This window comes from Bos javanicus, chromosome 3, assembly GCF_032452875.1.
Source record: "Bos javanicus breed banteng chromosome 3, ARS-OSU_banteng_1.0, whole genome shotgun sequence".
Classification (NCBI taxonomy): domain Eukaryota; kingdom Metazoa; phylum Chordata; class Mammalia; order Artiodactyla; family Bovidae; genus Bos; species Bos javanicus.
In genome coordinates, this window is record NC_083870.1 from 20,444,855 (window position 1) to 20,468,970 (window position 24,116).

Genomic DNA, 24,116 nt, shown 5'->3' on the forward strand with positions numbered 1-24,116 from the left:
AGTACAAAGTAAACCCTCCGAGAGTCGTGATTCCTAGCATTAAGGATCCGTAGCATTCCCTCATTAGCTTCTGTCCCTAACCTAACAGTGGTGCCAGAGATCACTCAGGAAAAGTGAGTATAGGATTCTGAAGATGGTAGCCCCTCCCCCCTTTTAGTATTTTTTTTTTTTCCTTCCATTCTTTCTTGGAACAAATAATTAATGACTATCTATTACTATATGTCATGCATCCACTGAGATTCAGTATTACTTAATGATTTAAGCAAGAGCACGAGTTTTAAAGCCGTCTGTATTTATATTCCAGCTCTCCCACTCATTAGCTGTGACATTAGGCAAGTTCCTTTAAGCTGTTTCCTCACGTGTAAAAAAAAAAAAAAAATTCACCTCATAGGGTTGCTGTGAAGACCACAAGAGTGACAGTGCTTCTCAGAGAGTTCAGTAAAGCTGCTTGGTGTATAACAATATATGCAGTTGGTTACATACATGTAGAGGTCCTAAACTTACATGACAAAGTCTAAACTCCTGATTCTAACCACCACCGTCCTCCCCAAACCAGCTCCCAACACAGTCTCCCTCATCTCACTTAATGGCCACCATATTTTTACAGGTGATGAAAAATTGAAATTATAATGGAGTAATCATAGATAAGGCAGTGGCACCCCACTCCAGTACTCTTGCCTGGAGAATCCCATGGACAGAGGAGCCTGGTGGGATGCAGTCCATGGGGTCGCTAAGAGTCGGACACGACTGAGCGACTTCCCTTTCACTTTTCACTTTCATGCACTGGAGAAGGAAATGGCAACCCACTCCAGTGTTCTTGCCTGGAGAATCCCAGGGACGCGGGAGCCTGGTGGGCTGCCATCTATGGGGTCACACAGAGTTGGACACGACTGAAATGACTTAGCAGCAGCAACCATAGATAAAAAATCTTCAAAACCCAGATAATCATGATGCTGTGATCACTCACCTAGAACCAGACATCCTGGAATGTGAAGTCAAGTGGGCTTTAGGAAGCATCACTATGAACAAAGCTAGTAGAGGTGATGGAATTCCAGTTGAGCTTTTTCAAATCCTAAAAGATGATGCTGTGAAAGTGCTGCACTCAATATGCCAGCAAATTTGGAAAACTCAGCAGTGGCCACAGCACTGGAAAAGGTCAGTTTTCATTCCAATCCCAAAGAAAGGAAATGCCAAAGAATGTTCAGACTACTGCACAATTGCACTCATCTCACACGCTAGTAAAGTAATGCTCAAAATTCTCCAAGCCAGGCTTCAGCACCATGTGAACCGTGAACTTCCTGATGTTCAAGCTGGTTTTAGAAAAGGCAGAGGAACCAGAGATCAAATTGCCAACATCTGCTGGATCATGGAAAAAGCAAGAGAGTTCCAGAAAAACATCTATTTCTGCTTTATTGACTATGCCAAAGCCTTTGACTGTGTGGATCACAATAAACTGTGGAAAATTCTGAAAGAGATGGGAATACCAGACCATCTGATCTGCCTCTTGAGAAATTTGTATGCAGGTCAGGAAGCAACAGTTAGAACTGGACATGGAACAACAGACTGGTTCCAAATAGGAAAAGGAGTACATCAAGGTTGTACATTGTCACCCTGCTTATTTAACTTATATGCAGAGTACATCATGAGAAATGCTGGGCTGGAGGAAGCACAAGCTGGAGTCAAGATTGCTGGGAGAAATATCAATAACCTCAGATATGCAGATGACACCACCCGTATGGCAGAAAGTGAAGAGGAACTAAAGAGCCTCTTGATGAAAGTGAAAGAGAGTGAAAAAGTTTTCTTAAAGCTCAACATTCAGAAAACTAAGATCATGGCATCCAGTCCCATCACTTCATGACAAATAGATGGGGAAACAGTGACTGACTTTCTTTTGGGGGGCTCCAAAATCACTGTCGATGGTGATTGCAGCCATGACATTATAAGATGCTTCCTCCTTGGAAGGAAAGTTATGACCAACCTAGACAGCATATTGAAAAGCAGAGACATTACTTTGTCAACAAAGGTCCATCTAGTCAAGGCTATGGTTTTTCCAGTGGTCATGTATGGATGTGAGAGTTGGACTATAAAGAAAACTGAGCACAGAAGAATTGATGCTTTTGAACTGTGGTGTTTGAGAAGACTCTTGAGAGTCCCTTGGACTGCAAGGAGATCCAACCAGTCCATCCTAAAGGAGATCAGTCCTGGGTGTTCATTGGAAGGACTGATGCTGAAGCTCAAACTCCAGTACTTTGGCCAGTTCAGCGACTGAACTGAACTGAACTGATAATTCAAAGAAAGTTCAAGTTCTCAGTCAGGCAGAGATGTGTCTTAAACCAGATCCTTAATGGCCTCCCAGCTGCATTTTTGTATATCTGAACTATGATTCAGTTCAGTTCAGTCACTCAGTCGTGTCTGACTCTTTGCAACCCCATGAACTGCAGCACACCAGGCCTCCCTGTCCATCACTAACCCCCAGAGTTTACTCAAATTGATGTCCATTGACTCGGTGATGCCATCCAACCATCTCATCCTCTGTCGTCCCCGTCTCCTCCCGCCCTCAATCTTTCCCAGCATCAGGGTCTTTTCCAATGAGTCAACTCTTTGCGTGAGGTGGCCAAAGTACTGGAGTTTCAGCTTTAGCATCATTCCTTCCAAAGAAATCCCAGGGCTGATCTCCTTCAGAATGGACTGGTTGGATCTCCTTGCAGTCCAAGGGACTCTCAAGAGTCTTCTCCAACACCACAGTTCAAAAACATCAATTCTTCAGCGCTCAGCCTTCTTCACAGTCCAACTCTCACATCCATACATGACCACAGGAAAAACCATAGCCTTGACTATACCAGACCCCAAAACACCACTAGTGTCTGAATATGACACTAGTCATATTCAGAACAATACATGCCAGCTGCAACTTATGGTCTCAGGGTCTTCCCTTATAACCATGTAACAAATTCGAACCCCAGCTGACCCTTACTTAACAACTACCACTGGGAATTTCCTGGCGGTCCAGTGGTCAGTACTTGGTGCTTTCACTGCTGAAGTCCAGGATCAGAACTAAGACCCAACGAGTTGACTGGTGCAGCCACAACACACACAAAAAACAAACAACCTTACTTCTTGCCAGCTCCAAAATATAATTATTGACAAATAACTCATGTACCTATAATGCTGTGGGTTTTACCTTCATAAGCCTTCCACATTTTGTAGTCCAGTTCAGTTCAGTCACTCAGTCATGTCCGACTCTTTGTGACCCCATGGACTGCAGCACGCCAGGCTTCCCTTTCCATTACCAACTCCCATGGCTTGCTCAAACTTGTGTCCATCGAGTTGGTGACACCATCCAATCATCTCATTCTCTGTCGTCCCCGTCTCCTACCTTCAATCTTTCCCAGCATCAGGGTCTTTTCCAATGAGTCAGTTCTTCACATCGGTGGCCAAAGTATTGGAGCCTTAGCTTCAGCATCAGTCCTTCCAGTGTATATTCAGGACTGATTTCCTTTAGGATTGACTGGTTTGATCTCCTTGCCCAGTCCAAGGGACTCTCAAGAGTCTTCTCCAACACCACAGTTCAAAGCATTAATTCTTCTGTGCTCATTTTTTTTTATAGTCCAACTCCCACATCCATACATGACTACTGGAAAAACCATAGCTTTGACTAGACAAACCTTTGTAGGGAAAGTAATGTCTCTGCTTTTTAATATGCTGTCTAGGTCTGTCATAGCTTTTCTTTCAAGGAGCAAGTGTCTTTTAATTTTATGGCTGCAATCACCATCTGCAGTGGTTTTTGGAGCCCAAGAAAATATAAAGTCTCTGTTTCCATTGTTTCCCCATCTATTTGACTGGATACTATGATCTTAGTGTTTTGAGTTTTAAGCCAACTTTTTCACTCTCCTCTTTCACTTTCATCAAGAGGCTCTTCAGTTCCTCTTTGCTTTCTGCCATAAGGGTGATGTCATCTGCATATCTGAGGTTATTGATATTTCTCCCTGCAATCTTGATTCCAGCTTGTACTTCATCCAGCCCAGCGTTTCTCATGATGTACTCTGCATATAAGTTAAATAACCAGGGTGCCAGTTTGACATACAGCCTTGACATACTGCTTTCCCAATTTGGAACCATTCCATTGTTCCATTTCCAGATCTAACTGTTGCTTTTTGACCTGCATACAGATTTCTCAGGAGGCAGGTAAGGTGGTCTGCTATTCCCATCTCTTTAAGAATTTTCCAGTTTGTTATGATCCATACAAAAGCTTTGGCATAATCAATAAAGCAGATGTTTTTCTGGAACTCTTTTGCTTTTTCTATGATCCAGTGGATGTTGGCAATTGGGTATCTGGTTCCTTTGCCTTTTCTAAATCCAGCTTGAACATCTGGAAGTTCTTGGTTCATATACTGTTGAAGCCTGGCTTGGACAATTTTTTGAGCATTACTTTGCTAGCATGTGAGATGAATGCAATTGTGCAGTAGTTTGAACATTCTTTGGCATTGCCTTTCTTTGGAATTGGAATGAAAACTGATCTTTACCAGTCCTGTGGCCACTGCTGAGTTTTCTAAATTTGCTGGCATATTGAGTGCAGCACTTTCACAGAATCATCTTTTAGGATTTGAAATAGCTCAGCTGGAATTCTATCAGCTCCACTAGCTTTGTTCATAGTGATGCTTCCTAAGGCCCACTTGACTTCACACTCCAGGATGTCTGGCTTTAGGTACGTGATCACACCATCATGGTTATTTGGGTCATGAAGATCTTTTTGTATAGTTCTGTGTATTCTTGCCACCTCTTTTTAGTATCTTCTGCTTCTGTTAGGTACATACCATTTTTGTCCTTTATTATGCTCATCTTTGCATGAAATGTTCCCTTGGTATCTCTAATTTTCTTGAAGAGATCTCTAGTCTTTCCCATTCTATTGTTTGCCTCTATTTTTTTGCATTGATCGCTGAGGAAAGCTTTATCTTTCCTTGCTATTCTTGGGAACTCTGCATTCAGATGGGTATATCTTTCCTTTTCTCAGCTATTTGTAAGGTCTGCTCAGACAACCATTTTGCCTTTTTGCATTTCTTTTTCTTGGGGATGGTCTTGATCACTGCCTCATGTACAATGTCACGCTCCTTCATCCATAGTTCTTCAGGCACTCTATCAGATCTAATCCCTTGAATCTATTTGTCACTTCCACTGTATAATCGTAAGGGATTTGATTTAGATCATACCTGAATGGTCTAGTAGTTTTCCCTACTTTCTTCAATTTTAGTCTGAATTTTGCAATAAGGAGTTCATGATCTGAGCTGCAGTCAGCTCCCGGTCTTGTTTTTGCTGACTGTGTAGGGCTTCTCCATCTTTTAAAAAATTGTTATTTTCAGATTACAAACTACAAAAACCAAAATTCCAAAATGTTTAAGAAATTCCAGTATTTTAAGATAATAGGTTCACTGGAAAATTGCAGTTATTCTTTAAGGAGATTATTAGAGTTTCCCAGGGAACACAAGATTTTTATATTTAAAGTCTGGCTTTTAATAAATTTGAGAAAAATGTACTAAAATCAACCTTCACTGATGGTGCAGCATGAAACAATGAATACATTTTGGCTTTGAGTAAGAAGCTGAGGGTGCCTCTTGCTCAACTTACTACTACTCATGCCTGTTTGCTCATTTTATCTGCAATATTTAAAACTAATGTCTCACATAAATGGTGGTGGTAGTTTAGTCGCTAGGTCGTGTCTGACTCTTGCGGCTCCAAACAGTCACTCCAAAAAGTCTGTTAAATGGGTTAATGAGTTCCAACTCTGTAGTTGTAAATTTAGGTTCAGTGCTTTCAGTCACCTGGATTCAATTCCCCATAGGGAAATAGGTTTTTAGGAACTGATTTTATTTCCATTATTTGGAATCAGATAGATTTAAATTCTTAGAATTTATGTAAATAATTTGCCAAGGTCATGACTGAATCTAGATCTTTTTGACTATGTAAAAAACTATGTATATTAGGTAGCTGGCACACACTAGAAGTTCCAATCTTTTCCTTTTCCTTCAACTACCTTTTAATACAGTAATCCATTATTACTTTACTTGTTTAGTGAGTTTTTATTCCTTAGTATTTTCAGTTAACCCATAGGCATACTTATTTTGTACTTAGAGCACTTCTGAAAACTTTAAAGTGCAACGTCAAAGTTACTCAACAGAGTCCGATTTTATTTTATTTTTTTTTCAGAGTCCGATTTTAAAGAGGTAGCTGTTTCTGGAGCACTAAAGATAAGATCCTTAAATTATGATCAGAACAGGCCTGCCAGAGGCAATCAGGTGGACATCTAAGAGAGGGCAAAAATGCCTAAGATCAAGGTAGGAGGTATTGTATCTATTATCCTGTAACTGTGTAAATACTAAGCCGTGCTGCATGTATGCTCAGTCACATCCGACTCTTTTCGACCCCATGGACTGTGGCCCACCAGGCTCCTCTGTCCATGGGATTCTCCAGACAAGAATACTGGAGTGGGTTGCAGTGCCCTCCTCCAGGGGATCTTCCAAACCCAGGGATCAAACCTGCATCTTATGTCTCCTGCATTGGCAGGCAGGTTCTTTACCACTAACGCTACCTGGAAATGCAAAAGGTACTAAACCACCCCTCTTCTAAAGCTAATGCAGAAATAAAAAGATTAGGGTAATCCCCATTCATTAAGTGACCATGAAGTATCTTCTAGCTTCCAGAGCAGGGAGTGGAAGGTCTTTCTTCCTTCCACGACAGCACAAGCTGATTAGGACTTCAGCCAGCCAGCTACTCCCTTTTCACACACGAGGCCTTTTCAATTGGCTACCTGCTACAACCCATCATTTTTCACTGCTCCAGGGAACATGGAAGATGGTCAGGACTGGAGATTAGGACAAGCAGGGGATAATTTCAGAGACAAATTCCAGACCTTAGCCACCCCTTAGTATTTTGCAGGGAAGACAAAAACAACTTTAGCCTCAGGGAAATGCTGACAAGTAACAGACCCAGTTCTCCTATTTACCATTTTGGCAGAAGCCAGGTCTTTATTCTTTAGCAACAGCAATTGGCAGATGATACCATGCCATGGCTCAAAATCATTCAAAAGTGATGTACTGAAGACAAAATTCAGAGATTGAAAGGTTCAATCAGATTCAGAAGTATAAATATTTCTTATGAGATTGTATAAAATTGTTCCATCACATATTTAATCAATAAATATGGTTATCATGAAAATGAGAAAAAACACTGAAGACAGAATTAAAACCAGAAGAAATCTGAAGTCATGCTGCTGTACCACAAGGGGGCAATGTTTGAACGCTACTGATGTGGAGAGGTAGGAGGTCAGGCAGTCTGCTCTTGTTAAATCTGAGAGGGCTCCAGTCAGGGTCAGGAGAGGTGACTACCCTTTGCATTCTACAGGGGTTGGCGCTAACTCTCTTTGTACCAGCAGGCATGACTGTAAGGGGACCAATGTCAGAAAAAACACAACAGGAGAGGAAGCAGAGCAGCTGGTCAGCTGCCCCAGCTCTCACCTGGAAGTGCCTGCTGAGGACAGGGAGTGGTAGTAGTCAGAACCTCCACCTGGAGTCTCTTTTGAGTACTATAGGGCAATGATTCTCAAATGTTATCAGGCATCAGAATCACCCACACGGCTTTAGACTGCTGGGCTCCAACCTCAATTTCCAATTCAGAAGGTCTAAAGTAGGTCTAAAACGTACATTTCAAGCTGTTTTTCAGGTGATGCTGCTGATCTGAAGATCACATTTTGAGAACCACCACTGTAGGTTTTTCTGGCTTTCTCTTAACACTCCCCCATTCCCTCTTTCCTACCATCCATCTACTGCTTTCACGTATACCAACCCTCCATTAGCTTCCTTTCGGAAAATTAAAGAAAAGACAAAACAGGGGTAAATGTTAGACTGACTTAAAGATTCTTTTGGGGAAGGGTTTCAGCTCTCTACTACTCTGGTTGATGGGTGTTTCAGAAGTGGAACTTACTCCCAATACATACATACTTCCTCTCTCTTTACTGAACTGCCTGCCAACAGCTGGAAGGCAGTTCAGTAAAGAGGAATAGATCCTTTTCCAATCATAAGATCTTGCTTTGAGTTTCATAAAAATTAGTCAGAACATGGGAGATATACTCTACTACATTTGAGAAAAATTTCCCACCTCAGACTGCTTTTTAAAAAATTACAGTAAAATATACAAAACACAAAATGTACCATAACTGATCATTTAAGCATACAATTCCATGGCATTAAGTACATTCACACTGTTGTGCAAGTTCCACCATCGTCCATCTCCAGACCTTTTCATCTTCCCAAACTGAAACTCATACTCATTAAACAATAATTTCCCATCCCCCTCCTGTCAAACCAGCCCTTGGCAACCAACATTCTATCCCTAGACTACTTTTTCACTCAGTTTGTCTTTTGACTTAATAAAAGAGTATCCACTGCTGACTACTGGAATTGCTTCTTGCATATATGTGATTGAGTTTATTTTAAGAAAGGTAAATGGAATTGGAGGAAGAAAAGAGGTGCAGACAACTGGTAAGGGTTTTCATACTGGGCCTCCTATCCACAGGCCTCAGCAGCCCTGCCATGGATCCGCCCGATTCTTTCGCATCAAGAAGTTGATCTTGCGAGCCATTTCCATGTTGTAGATCCGCCGGCAGGTTTCATAGCTTTCCCTCTGTCGCCGACGGCAAGGCTTCTCATAATACCGCCGTCGCTTTATGTCCTCAATGAGCCCATCCATGGTAAGGATTCTGTGTAAGGACAGGCAATGAAGTTAGAGGCTTAGGCTCATTGTTATTCTTTTCCAGTTTCACAATGATCAGAAGTCAACTGACCAAACGACTGGTATCTGTAAAAATGATAGTGTGCAATGGTGACAGTACAGCATTCACTGCCTACATATACATGCCAGGCCCCAAACAGGAATACCTGGGGAAATAAAAAGGCAGTTAATTATACAGTCCTTGTTCTTGGGGAGTTTATCGTCATTATCATGTTCTCAACCATTTTTATTTCCTACCACAACACACCTGAGAGAGATGGCAGTGGCAGGGGGTCTCAACCAATGGTCTCAACCATTTCAGAATCTTCAAATGGGATAAGTCATTTGCAGTAGGAAAGAAAATAACTAGAGGTGATTCCTACCTGGTCCTTAAGAGGAGAATGTAGTTCCACCCCTACTGTGTTTAAGAGCTGATGCAGCTCAATTATGAACATTTAGGAAATCTCGGCCTACTTCATACAGGGAAAGAAGAGACCCTTATCACACCAGTGATACAGATAGAAGCATCAAAATAAGAGCCTCAACCATGTTTTTCCCATGTACCACATGCTCCAACCACACATCTGACTACCCCCTGAACACACATTAATAGCAAATCTTTTTAAGTGTTCATAGGAGCTTTTTTTTTTAATACCAGGTCTTTACTCAGGGCTGCTTCCTCAGCCTAGAATGCCATCCACAGCTCCAAACTGCCAACCTTCGAGGTTTTCCATGTTTTTTTTTCCCCTTGGGAGATTTTCCACATCTTTCTGAGGCCAAATCCAGATACCATCTCTCCACAAACCTTTCTCATCTTAGAGAGAAGATAATTTGTTTTGTTGAACACCTATGTAGAGATTATTTCATTTTGCCATTCTGTTAGTTATTTATACAGATGTCTCTCTCCTTAGACTGAAAATCCCTGAAGGCAGAAAGTGTGTTTTATTCATCTTAATTTAGCTCAGGTTTTTTTCCTGCCCACCTAACTACTTCAACAGTTCCTCTTGCTGGATTCATAACATGCATACCTCAAAATCACCTTTTTGTTCTCACTGAGCCAAGAAGACACAGGGGCTTATTCTATAACTTACCTTATCCCGAGGCTCCTGAGAGCTCTGGCTCCAATCTGCAATTTGTTCCTCCCTCTCAACCCATCATCAGCTGGTCCTGAGAAGTCTGGAGGCACCTGCCCTCCAATCTTGCATTGTTTACATGACCCCAATCCTGCCTACTCTTTCCTTTCATTACACGTAAAAAGTCAGTCAGAAACACAACTGGAGATGGCTAAGTCGGTAAAGAATCCGCCAGCAATGCAGGAAAGCTTGGTTCGATCCCTGGGTTGGGAATATCCCCTAGAGGAGGGCATGGCAACCCACTCCAGTATTCTTGCCTGGAGAATTCCCATGGACAGAGGAGCCTGTGGGCTGTAGTCCATGGGGTCACACAGAGTCAGACACGACTGAACAACTAAGCACATAATTAGAGGGGAGACAGAAGAAGCAGGAAATAAGAGAAACTACCTGCTCCTTCTGCTCAGTGGGAAACCCTATGTATTGCTGCTATGTTATACCAGAAGCCCAAGGTAACAATAATAGATTGAACATGAGCTTGAAAAGATTTGAGCTTTGGGTACATTACTAATGTGAATAGACATGGGCACCACTGTCCTTTGGGACACTTTTACACTCCTGCTGATTTGTAAGATCAGTTTGTCTAGGTTTTAATGGCAGGGAGATGGGAGGTGAGGGAACTGTCTCAAACTCCCAGCGGTGGAAGGAGCAGATAATTCGGGTTCTATTGAAAACACAATCATGCCCAGAAGTGGATCCAACACTAGAGTTGTACAGTAGAAAAGCAGGGCACCAAACACTCAATACCTTTGCCCACAGAGGGTCTCCAATGCTGGCTTTCTTCCTCATCTTACCCTTAAATGTTGGTATCACTCCAGATTCTGACTGTAAATTTCCTCCTTTTTGGTTCTACATGATTCCCTTAAACTATAACATGGGCCTCAACCCTGACGCACAACAGAATCATCTCCTTAAGAGCCTTTAAAAAGTATTCACGCCTCGGTCCCATTCCTCAGAGATTCTGATTTAATTGGTCTACAGTGGGGTTATATACTGGGTATATTTTAAAAGACCCCACAGGTAATTCTAATGTAGGGCCACACTTGAGAACTGACCTAGACACTGCTGACTCTTAAATCATTATCTCTAGTTCCAGTCTTAAGAGCTAGGCCAATGCTTCCAATTGCCTTAAACCTCACAAAAAACAAACTTATTTTCTCCAACTAAAATTCATTCTTCCTCCTCTATACTCTATCTGTTAATGGCATCATCAGTTACTCAAGCTAAAATCTCATGTTCCTGGACTAGGACTTCTTTTCTTGCTACACCCACATCTACAGTATCTTATAAATTCTATAACCTGAAATAGTTCTTAGATCTCTTCCTTCTCTCTCTTCCTATGGCTACAGCTCTAATTATGATCCTTATCTTACACCTGTACTGAAATGATCACCTAACTGGTCATTTAATCAGTAAGTATTTATGAAATATCAACTCTATACCAGATACTGCATTAAATGCTGAGGATAGAAAACAAACTTCGATATGGTTTCCTACCCTTGTGGTCTAGTAAAGACAAAAGAATTACAATAGAGTGTGACAGATGCAAAGATAAGGGAAATATTGTTATAGAAGCCCACAGGAGAGGACTTGAGGATAAGGTGGTTATGAAAGCTTCCTAAAGGATATTTTATTTGAATTGTGAAGGATAAACAGGTTGCCCTATTTCCATTCTCTTTCCCTACACCAATTATTGTCCTAAAACATAAATCAGAGCATGTCACTCTGATGTTAAAAAAAGAAAAATTGTTCCCAATAAACAAAATAGTCTAACCCAGTGGTTCCCACTTGTTTGCATATTAGGGATCTTTTAAAAATCCAAATCCTGGGGATCTTTTAAAAATTCCAAACCCTAGGCCACTCCAGGCCAATTAAATTACAAGTAGGGAGGGACATGAGCAGGGTTTGTTAAGTTCCCCTAGTAATTGCAAAGTGCACATTTGGGAACCACTAGTCTAAGCTCAAAGCCCTAAACAACTGAGTTTCATCGTCCCTTTCTCTCTAGCTTTATCTTTAATAACTTGCCCTAAAAAGCCTGTCTAGTCACACTGAACTATGTGTTTACTTCAAACACATTACATATCTATTTTTTACATTTGTTCACAATCCTCTTTACAATGATTCCTTTTTAAAAAAACTTTAAAAAAATTATTTATTTATTTATTTATGGCTGTGCTGGGTCTTCGTTGCTGTGCTCAGGCCTTCTCTGGTTGTGGAAAGCAGGGGCCACTCTCTAGTCGTAGCGCGTGGGTTTCTCATTGCAGTGGCTTATTGTTGTGGAGTACAGGCTCTAGGGCTCGCAGGCTTCAGTAGTTGCGCATGTGGGCTCAACAGTTGTGGTGCACCGGCTCAGTTGCCCCGAGGCATGTGGGATCCTCCCAGACCAGGGATCAAATCTGTGTCCCCTGCATTGCGACACAGACACCTAACCACTGGACCACCAGGGAAGCCCTATTCCTTTCTTTTTCTGTTGTATAAAATGCTATTTACTCTTCAAAGGCGTAAACCAATGGGTAACGACATTTGTAAATTGATACAGGAGAAATTAATCATGCCTTCCCTCTGTTCCCAAAGCATAGTGGTTCTCAAACTAAAGTTTGAGACTCATGCAATAGCCACCTAGAAAACTTGTTAAAACACAGATTGCTGGGACTTTCCTGGTGGTCCAGTGGTTAAGAATCTGCCTGCCAATGCAGGGGACATGGGGTTCGACCCCTGGGCCGGGAAGCGGGGAAACTAAGCCTGTGAGCCACAACTACTGAACCCTGCAAGTCCTAGAGCCCATGCTCTGCAACAAGGTAAGTCACCACATGAGAAGCTGTGCACCGCACCTAGGGAGCGGCCCCACCTGCAGCAACTAGAGAAAGCCCACATGCAGCAAGACACTCAGTGCTGCCCAGAATAAATAATGTTTAAAAATTAAAAACCCTGCAGATCGCTGTGTCACCTCCAGTTTTTGACTTCATACAGGTCTAAGGTGGAGCCTAAGAATTTGCATTTCTAACAAGCTCCCAGGTGATGTTGCAGCTGACGGTCCAGGGAGAACCAATGCCACAGCACACTGTTAAAACACTGATCAGACAGTGTATCTCCCTTACTGGGCTGTGTGCTTTCTAAAGTTACAGATTAAGTCTTTCATTTTTGCATTTAATATTATACTTGGCAAAGAGCAAATATCAGTAAATGTATGACAAAAATGAATCCTCTAGGTCAGGGGTCCTCAACCCCTGGTTCAGTCCAAAGCCTGTTAGGAAACTGGGCCGCAAAGCAGATGAGCAGGCAAAGCTTCATCTGCTACTCCTCATTGCTTGAATTACCACCTGACCCATCCCCCAACCCCAGTCCGTGGAAAAATTTTCCAAGAAACTGGCCCCTGGGGCCAAACAGGTTGGGGAGTGCTGCTGTAAGTGACTGACAAATGTCCACAGCTCAAGGGATTGTTACTTTATAAGAGACACAGTTCTTGGGAGTATTAGCTCAGAAGGCCACAACATTACCTTTACTAAAATGGCATGTTAGAGTTTAGATAGCATTTTCACATCCATGATCCTAATCATAATTCTATGAAACTGATTAAGCAGGTAACGTCATCTTTTTTTTCTTGGCTGCACTGTGCTGCGTTCGAGATCTTACCACTGGACCACCAGGGAAGTCCCCAGCATCTCTTTACAGGTTAGAAAACGGAAGTTCAGTGAGGCTGACCCGCCCAAGATCACAAAATAGAGCTAGAAGTAGAATTCAGGTCTTTAGTGCAGTGCTTTATAACAGCACTCTGCTTCTCCAATAAAAATCACGGAGGTTCAAAAGACAAATTACTGCGGTGCCCACAGGCAAAGAGAAAATAAAAGAGGAAAAAGCTGAGCCAGACTCCTTAATTAGAGTAAAAAGATGCAAGCGAAGAAGACATGGCACACTAAGGGAAAGGCATTGATCCAAACAACTAAGTATTTATTTCTGTCTAGGCTTTGTTTGGGCTTCCCTGGTGGCTCAGGGGTAAAGAATCCACTCATCAATGCAGGAGATGCAGGTTCAAGCCCTGGTGTGGGAAGATACTCTGGAGAAGAAAATAGCAACCCACTCCAGGATTCTTGCCTGGGAAATCTCATGGACAGAGGAGCCTGGCGGGCTGCAGTCCATGGGGTCGCAAAGAGTCAGTCATGACTGAGTAACACTACACTTTCACACGAAAAGAACAGAGACCCTAGATATGACTTCACCTAGGAAGAGGAGCCTACTGGAATGACAAGGACAGTTTAAAAGTACTATGAAAGAGAAGTGCAAAAGGAAGAGTTGAGAAACAGACTCAGGTATCCTACTGGAGTTTCGAAAGAGTTCTGAAACAGACAAAAGTGATCATCTTATCAAGTAAATGCCTGTGTGGTCAGGCAGAAAAGAAAAACAAGAAAAAAGTATCAAAGGAATAAAAGAATAGAGGAAGGGGAAAAAAAATGAAAAGATCGGTGCCCCCTAACATAATGATGGAGTTGCTAAATGGTAATCCTTGGATGGTTCTATTTCCAAAACACATATCAAATAAATTCCAAGGTGCCAGGTGAGGATTTCCTTCCTCACCCTGCACTTTCTGCTGCTGCTGCTAAGTCACTTCAGTCGTGTCTGACTCTGTGCGACCCCATAGATGGCAGCCCACCAGGCTCCCCCGTCCCCAGGATTCTCCAGGCAAGAACACTGGAGTGGGTTGCCATTTCCTTCTCCAATGCATGAAAGTGAAAAGTGAAAGTGAAGTTGCTCAGTCGTGTCTGACTCTTAGCGACCCCATGGACTGCAGCCTACCAGGCTCCTCCGTCCATGAGACTTTCCAGGCAAGAGTACTGGAGTGGGGTGCCACTGCCTTCTCCACTGCACTTTCTAGTTATCCTGAAAATAGAACAGATTATCCTCAAATGTTCCAGAATCCCTACAGTAAAGGCATCTACTTATTTCTAATAAACAAGGATGTAAGAAGAGCTTTGTAGAACTTATGAAGTAAATAGAAGTAATAATGATGCTTCTGCTTCCACAGGTAGTTCAAGGACTAGCAGACCAAGAGGCTCACAGTAAACAGATCAGCCTGGAGTTTGGGTGCCTGGCAACGTAATACTGCAGGACAGTCAGCTTCCAGTTTCAGTGAAATTCAACAGATTATGTAAAAGGAGCTAAGCTGCCCGAGCGGGAGGAATTTGAGGGCGACAGACACACGTCACTGTAGCCAGCCTATGTCAGGACAAGAGTGTACACAGGACGACTCAATGGGCCCAGAGGCTCTCCTACCAGGAATAAAAGGGGTCAACTGGGCACACTTCCTGAGTACTTGACTTTCCTTACCTGGGGGCCAGCCAATCATGCAGGGCTTCCTAGCAACCCCCAGTCTCCATCTCTTCATCTCAGGGCACCAACGAGGGCCCTTGGTTATATAAAAAGCGTTCTGTGGTGATCTCACTGTACAGACACATAGACTATTTTCTTTGTAAGACTATATTTGTGTTCTAAACATGCTAAAGCTTTAACCACCTTCCTTTCTTCTCATTTGTTGTCATACCTATTGCTGTAATTAAACTGCAGAATATGCAACTTATTATCAAAAATATGAGAGAAATAAGAAGCCGGAATTTAAGAGAGACATACAGAAAAGGCAGCTAAAGGACAAGAATACTGGAGTGGGTGGCCATTTCCTCCTCCAGGAGGGCGTTAGGAAGCATTACTACAAACAAAGCTAGTGGAGGTGATGGAATTCCAGCTGAGCTATTTAAAATCCTAAAAGGTGATGTGGTTAAAGTGCTGCACTCAGTGTCAGCAAATTTGGAAAAGGCAGCAGTGGTCATGGGACTGGAAAAGGTCAGTTTTCATTCCAATCCCAAAGAAGAGCAATGCCAAAGAATGTTTAAACTACTGTACAATTTAACATGCAAGCAAGGTAATACTCAAAATCCTTCAAGCTAGGCTCCAGCAGTACATGAACCAAGAACTTCCAAATATACAAGCTGGGTTTTGAAGAGGCAAAGGAACCAGAGATCAAATTGCCAACATTTGCTGGATCATAGAGAAACCAAAGGAATTCCAGAAAGCGTCTACTTCTGCTTCATTGACTATATATGCTAAAGCCTTTGACTGTGTGGATCATAATGAACTGTGGAAAATTCTTAAAGAGATGGGAATACCAGACCACCCTACCTGTCTTGTGAGAAACCTGTATTTGGGGTCAAGAGGCAACAGTTAGAGCCTTACATGGAACAACTGGCTGGTTCAAAATTGCGAAAGGAGTACGACAAGGCTGTATACTGTCACCCTGTTTATTTAACTTATATGCAGAGTACATCACACAACATGCCAGGCTAGATGAAACATAAGCTGGAATCAAGATTGCCAGGAGAAATATCAACAACCTCAGATATGCAGATGACACCACTCTAATGGGAGAAAGTGAAGAAGAACTAAAGAGCTTCTTGATGAAGGTGAAAGAGGGGACTGAAAAAGTTGGCTTAAAACTCAACATTCAAAAATCTAAGATCGTGGCATCTGGTCCCATCACTTCATGGCAAACAGAAGAGGAAAAATATGGAAGCAGTGACAGATTTTATTTTCTTGGGCTCCAAAATCATTGTGGATAGTGACTGCAGCCATGAAATTAAGATGCCTGACCCCTGGAAGGAAAGCTATGACAAACCTGCTGCTGCTGCTGCTAAGTCGCTTCAGTCGTGTCCGACTCTGTGCGACCCCATAGACGGCAGCTCCCCCATCCCTGGGATTTTCCAGGCAAGAACACTAGAGTGGGGTGCCATTTCCTTCTCCAATGCATGAAAGTGAAAAGGGAAAGTGAAGTCAATCAGTCGTGTCTGACTCTTAGCGACCCCATGGACTGCAGCCTACCAGGCTCCTCCGTCCATGGATTTTCCAGGCAAGAGTACTGGAGTGGGGTGCCACTGCCTTCTCCGATGACAAACCTAGACAGGTATTAAAAAGGAAAGACATCACTTTGCCCACAAAAGTCCGACTAGTCAAAGCTATGGTTTTTCCAGTGGTCATGTACAAATGTGAGAATTGGATAAAGAAGACAGAGTGCTGAAGAATTGATGTTTTTGAACTGTGGTGCTGGAGAAGACTCTTGAGAGTCCTTTGGAAAACAAGTAGATCAAACCAGTCAATCCTAAAGGAAATCAACCCTAACTATTCACTGGAAGGATTGATGCTAAAGCTCCAATACTTTGGTTACCTGATGTGAAGAACTGACCCATTGGAAAAGACCCTGACACTAGGAAAGACTTGAGGGCAAAAGGAGAAGAGGGCAGCAGAGGATAAGATGGTTAGATAGCATCACTGACTCAATGGATAAGAATTTGAGCAAACTCCAGGATATAGTGAAGGACATGGAAGCCTGGTGTGTTACAGTCCATGGAGTTGCAAAGAGAGAGACATGGTTTACTGACTGAACAACAACAACAAAACCTATCTAAATTCACCAAAATAAACCACACAGAAAAAAACTTATAGGGAGAGGTCAGAAAAAGGGTGAGGTAATCTGAAAGACTTTCCTTCCCCAAATTCATCATTTCATCTCACTAGCTAATTAGCTACAGAATCTGTAAAGATATTCACTTAGTGCTTCCAGTGTAAGAGCAGAGATCATTAGACATCTCAACCTTCCCACAGACATGCCACTTAAAAGTCTGAAATAGAAGAGTCTAGAATGAGCAATTATAGAGAAACATGAAATAGGATTATCTTACTTGCCCTGTTATCCTTTCAACTTAAGTGAAAGTACAGTGGGAATAGCTTCTACTATACAAGGATATGACTGGCATGTTCAGACACCATAAGAGGTAAAGAGGCTGACTTTTTAAAAAGACATACAAATCATCTTGAGCCTGCAACTGCTTCTCAATCACACAGCTTCTGGCAGCATCTTTGTCTTCACCTACTATGGTCTTCTGTCCTCCACACTTAGAACTCTCTGCTCTGCTAAGAAGTAGTTCTCTTTCATTTATCTTCTCAGTCCCCAAGAACCCCACCTACATTTAAACCTAATCATATAAGGATTCTTAACTGAAGAATGACTGCCATAGGTCTCCTCATTTCCACAGAAGCCAGTAAGTAATCTATAACATGGAGCAAAGAACACTGCACTAGAAAAATGTGTGTATTTTATACTTCTTTCAACCACTCAATAATTGTAACCCAAGGAATATAACTTAATCTTCCCAGGCTTCTCTTACTTCTTTAATAAAGCAACCACCTTAGTGGCCTTAAGGCAGAAGATCAGCTCATGTATTATCTCTTTCATATAATTCAATTCAACAAGCATTTGTTTCTCCAAACTCTGCCTCACTGGGGAGAGAAAATGATAAATGAAAGTCAAAATCCTTAAAACTAGTGATAAGAGCAGATTAATGAACTATTTTCTTTAGAAAACATAACTTTATTAGGGATCAGCCTAGCATTCAAAACCTTTCAACACAGCTCCTCCACTTCAGAGAGTTTATTTCCATGTTTTTGCTTATGTTATAACCTATTTTCTGAACCTGTTTCAGTTTTCCATCACTTGCTTGCTCCTTTAAGATCCTAAATCTGAGCTCACCTTTTCCATTAGCCTTGTCCCACACCAATCTCTCGCTCAGCTTTCCATGTATCATGTACTATATTCCTGCTGACTAGCAATTTTATAACTTGGTTTTCCCTTTGGGCTCTTTCCTAAAGTCTTGGATAGAATTCAGGTTCATCATCAAAGGAATGATTGTGGATGAATATGCCTCACACTGTTAGGATTGGGGAAGAACTTCAATTTTAAGACAGTAAACTGAGGGACTGAGAAGTTCCAAGACTGTGAACACCTGGGCTGGCACTGGTTAGAAACAACCTCACTTTGCCATCAAAGGTCCAAATAGTCAAAGCTATGGTTTTTCCAGTAGTCATGTAAGAATTGTGAGAGTTGGGCCATAAAGAAGGTTGAGTGTTGAAGAACTGACGCTTTTGAATTCTACTGGAGAAGACTCCTGAGTGTCCCTTGGACAGCAAGGAGATCGAACCCGTCAATCCTAAAGGAAATCAACCCTGAATATGCATTGGAAGGACTGATGCTGAAGCTGAAGCTCCAATACTTTGGCCACCTGAGGCAAAGAGCTGACTCACTGGGAAGACTCACTCATCAGTCTTCCCACTGATGTTGGGAAGACTGAGAGTAGGAGGAGAAGGGGGTGACCGAGAATGAAATGGCTGGATGGCGTCACCGAATCAATGGACATGAGTTTGAGCAAACTCCAGGAGAGAGTGAAGGACAGGGAAGCCTGGCATGCTGCAGTCCATGGGGTCGCAAAGTCAGGCACGACTGAGCGACTGATCAACAGCAAATGACAGAGGGAGGGACAGAATAATCACCCCACTTCTCAAGAGAGTTGGCCTAGACGTGATTCTGGTCCCCAACCAGTTACCTGTTTAGAGTCCTGTATGCACCTTCCACGTTCCCTTCTTGTACCATCACAGTCCTGGCAATGAACTTCAGATGTTTTGCCATGACCTTGGATTTAAGTCTTCAATCTGCAGGACCTAAAGTACGATGGAGAATGGGGAAGTTAAGTATAGAGACCAGCTAAGAAAGAGAAACACAATAGAATACAGAACCGCGTGGCTTATTTAGGGTCTGGAAATGCAACGGACTCAGAACAGGAGACTGGGACACGTGCAAGACCTCATATCCTGGAAGGTACATGTGACTCGTTATCAAGATTCCCCCACTCTCATTGCCAATACAAATCCTGCCACAGGGAAGAAACGAGACAGTAGCAGGGTGTACCGACGGAGATTTATTTGGCCAGGCACGGAAGAACTGGGACGCGCCGCGGGCGCCCCCTCCCTCTCCTAATTACCGCAAAAGTTCCCAGGATGGTTTGGGGCGGCAATTGGGCACAGTCTCTCTGTGCTTCGGAAAGGGGGCAACCGCGCGGAATCTCTCCCTCCGCCACACCCGCCTTATTTTCACCTCCCAGTAGGAGCCCCTCACCCCTTAGCACCCAGCCAACTGGAAGCCCGCCCCAACAGGAAGCGGAAGTTGGGTCATCGCAAGGGGACAACGAAGCCGAAAAGGAAGAGACGCTACGAAGAAACCATGGCAACCTTCTGGCCGGGGTAGGGGCTTTTTCGGTTCGGTCAGCCACTGCCAACCCCCGGGCCAGCACTCTACAGCTGGCAAAGCAAAGTACTTGTTGCCTTATGTTGTCCCAAAACAGATTCTTCGCTTTCTCGCGGAGTCACGGTCCTTTGGCCTCTGAGGTCAGCCCGATTCTGTACCCTTTAATCCTATTAAATCTTTTTTTTCCCCCTTCCAGTTGAAGTAGAGTTGATTTAAAATGTTGTGCCAATCTCTGCCGTAATCCTATTAAACCTTAAATAGATATTCAATCTATTTCTTTTTCCGGACGGAAAATGAGAGAAATAGGCGAAGCTTCCTGGCATGGTTCCTGTTTTCACAAAGGACACGGATTCTTGGAGAGCTGCTCTCAGGGTGGAAGGGGCTTCCATGGTGGCTCAGTGGGAAGAATCCACCTGCCAGTGCAGGAGACCCGAATTCGATCCCTGGGTGGGGAAGATCCTCTGGAGAAGGAAATGGCAACCCACTCCACTGTGTATCCTTTACTGGGAAATCCCATGGACAGAGGAGCCTGGCACATTACTACCTACAGTCCATGGGGGGGGGGGGTTGGGGCAGGGTGGTGGGTGGTCACAAAAGAATAGAACACAACGTAGCGAACTGCGGATGGAAAACAGTTTTACACCCAAAAATCTAAGGGCAAGAAATGAAATAACATACTATCAGTTTCCTATATCACCATCTCCCTAGACATTTCACTAAACAAAGTGGAATCACTAAAGAATCAGAAAACTCATCTAAAGGATTTAGAATCAAAGACTCTTTTATGCCAGCTTCTATCCCATTTGTCTCCTAGTGAGACTTAGTAGAAACTTTTTTTTTTTTTTACTTTTTCCTCATTGTGGAACCAGCTTTCCTTTTATTCATATGTTATGTCTACATATATCTTATTTTATGGGTATTCATATAAGTTCAGATTTACTGGAAATGGCTACTGGAAAACAGTAGGGAAAGGCTCAGAAGAAGAAAGCATGTCAATCAGGTACTTGTGCAATACCGTTCTTTGGGTAACTCCCCTGAAACACACAGGAACATACACAGAGACAGATGCATCCACATCAGTTATGCTAATAGGACTCACAAAAACTGAAGCCTGCCTTAAAGTAAGCCAGGTTCAAAGTAACCAAAATAGAGTTAGTCTGGGACATGATTTTGCTTATCAACAAACTTTTATGGAGTGCCTACTTTGTGTCATCCGACTACCTCTTATTTACTTATTATTACTTTTGGTTGGCTTCCCTGATAGCTCAGTTGGTAAAGAATCCACCTGCAGTCCAGGAGACCTCAGTTCCATTTCTGGGTTGGGAAGATCCTCTGTAGAAGGAAAAGGTTACCCACTCCAGTATTCTGGCCTAGAGAATTCCCTGAGTTGGACACGACTGAGCGACTTTAAGCTCAACATTCAGAAAACTAAGATCATGGCATCTGGCCCCATCACTTCATGGGAAATAGATGGGGAAACAGTAGAAACAGTGTCAGACTTTATTTTTGGGGGTTCCAAAATCACTGCAGATGGTGACTGCAGCCATGAAATTTAAGACGCTTACTCCTTGGAAGGAAAGTTATGACCAACCTAGACAGCATATTAAAAAGCAGAGATATTACTTTGCCAACAAAGGTTTGTCCAGTCAAGGCTATGGTTTTCACAGTGGTCATGTATGGATGTGAGAGTTGGACTGTGAAGAAGGCTGAGCGCGGAAGATGCTTTTGAACTGTGGTGTTGGAGAAGACTCTTGAGAGTCCCTTGGACTGCAAGGAGATCCAACCAGTCCATCCTAAAGGAAACCAGTCCTGGGTGCTCATTGGAAGGACTGATGCTAAAGCTGAAACTCCAATACTCTGGCCACCTCATGCAAAGAGTCAACTCATTGGAAAAGACCCTGATGCTGGGAGGAATTGGGGGCAGGAGGAGAAGGGGACGACAAAGGATGAGATGGCTGGATGGCATCACTGACTCAATGGACATGAGTTTGAGTGAACTCTGGGAGTTGGTGATGGACAGGGAGGCCTGGTGTGCTGTGATTCATGGGGTCGCAGAGAGTCAGACACGACTGAGCGACTGAACTGAACTGAGCGACTTTCACATCACGTTCACCACTGCGCTATGTCTTTGTTCCTGCATGTAGGTTTTCTCTAGTTGCAGTGAACAGGAGTTACTCTTCATTGTGGTGCTTGGCTTCTCATTGCAGTGGCCTCCCCTGATGCAGAGCACAGGCTCTAGGAGCATGAGCTTCGGTAGTTGCAGCACATTAGTTGCTACAACTAATGAGTTGTAGCATTAGTTGTAGCTTTCCAGCCCTAGAGTGTTCAGGCTTCAATATTTGTGGCAGGCAGGCTTAGTTGCTCTGCAGCATATGGAATCTTCCCTGACCAGGGATCAAACCCTTGTCCCTTGCATTGGCAGGCATATTCTTATCCACTATACCACCTGGGAAGTTCCTCCACTGCCTCTTGAACTACCAAAACATAGTAAGTGTCCAAAAAGATATAATAGTACAACAAGGTAGCGTATGATGAATGCAAAATAAATTATATAGCCAGCAACATACTGTAGTAGAAAAACACTGGATTGGAAGTCAGGTGATCTGGATTCTATCAAAATTCTGATACTCATCAGGCATATGACCTTGAACAAATCACTTAAATCAGTAGTCTGCAAAGTACTGCCTACAGGTCAAATCCAGCCCCATTCTTGTTTTTGTAAATAAACTTTATTGGGACTTCCCTGGTGGTCAACTGGTTAAGAATCCGCCTGCTAATGTAGGGAACATGGGTTCGATCCCTGGTCTGGGAAGATTCCACATGCCTTGGAGGAACTAAGGCCATGCGCCACAACTACTGAGCCTGAGCACTTAGAGCCCGTGTTCCGCAACAAGAGAAGCCACCACGAGAAGGCTGTGTACTGCAATGAAGAGCAAGCCCCACTTGCCTCAACTAGAGAAACCCTGCTCACATCAACGAAGACTGACAGCCAAAAAAAAAATGAATCAAAAATTAAAAAAAAACTTATTGGAACACAGTTCTGCTGTGTGTTTATATATTAGGTATGACTGTTTGGGCTATAATGACAGCGCTGGGTAGTTCCAGCAAGATATATGGCCCACAAAGCATGTATCTTGCTTTGCTGACCACTTATTTAAACTCAGTCTGTTCCCTCATCTGTAAAATTGAACTAATATGTGCCTTCAATCACACATAATTTGTCATGGGAATCAAAAGGGATAACACGGAAAAATATTTTGAAAGAAAGGAAGAGGAAAAGTAGTGTTTTTGAGAATCTTATATCAGGGTATTAGATACCAAATTAGATACCAAATACTAGGCAGTTTATATACCTCCTTTCATTTGATGGAGTAAAGGGCCAAAGCCTAAGCATATAGATCGTGTTTAATGGGGCAAACAATTGAGAGGACTTGAGTTAGTCACTGAAAGAAGCGGAGGGCTTAGTTAACGGAGGGCAGAAAGGCTGGGCAAGGTGAGTGGCATGAACAAGAGTTCAGAGGCAAAAAGGCTTACAGTTTCTGGGAGCAAGCAACAACAAAACAGCGTAGAACAGACGGATCATGCATGGGAGCAGAGAGAGAAACAGAGGTCTTGACTTTGTTTCGGATTTTCTTCTCAAAATATCAGACAGCCATTGAACAGGAAATGACATGCAAAGCATTGTTTCAGGAAAATTAATCTGTTTTTAAGTGAGAAGGGATTAGAGGTAAGAGAAGCTATTGCTATAGCCAAGTTTTAGACCAAAGAGGTGGTGATGGAATGGAAAGGAAGAAACAGATTTTAAGAGCCATTCCAAATATAGAATAAAAAGGATTTGGTGACTAAATAGCACCAACTTTTAAACCTAGTTATCTAGAAAAAAGATGGTACTATAGGCAGCATTAACAGAAGAAAAAGAGGCTGTAAAAAGGCAGAACAGGAAGAACAGTAATTTGATTGGTCAACACTAGAAAAGGCATCAGACTGGAAAACAAGAGTCCTGTATGACACATTGTTTTGTCTTACACAAGCTACCTAAGTGTCCTCATTTATAAAATTACAAATAATACCTTCTTGGGGCTTCTCTGATGGCTCAGAGGTAAAGAATC

At 42.7% G+C, this 24,116-nt stretch overlaps 1 protein-coding gene across 2 annotated transcripts; it reads right to left on the bottom strand.

Annotated features, from left to right (window-relative positions):
* Positions 1-8,450: 8,450 nt before the first annotated feature.
* On the bottom strand, positions 8,451-19,983 carry MRPS21 (mitochondrial ribosomal protein S21). Of its 2 annotated transcripts, none has more exons than XM_061408036.1 (3): positions 19,879-19,983; positions 19,310-19,424; positions 8,451-8,749 (listed from the first exon to the last, which is right to left on the bottom strand). In XM_061408036.1, the coding sequence occupies exons 2-3, from the start codon at positions 19,390-19,392 to the stop codon at positions 8,569-8,571; spliced, it is 264 nt and encodes an 87-aa protein (XP_061264020.1). In that variant the 5' UTR covers positions 19,393-19,424; positions 19,879-19,983; the 3' UTR covers positions 8,451-8,568. The 2 variants fall into 2 exon arrangements, with proteins under 2 accessions (XP_061264020.1, XP_061264014.1); XM_061408030.1 differs by having other exon boundaries at positions 19,745-19,893.
* Between the last annotated feature and the right edge of the window lie 4,133 nt (positions 19,984-24,116).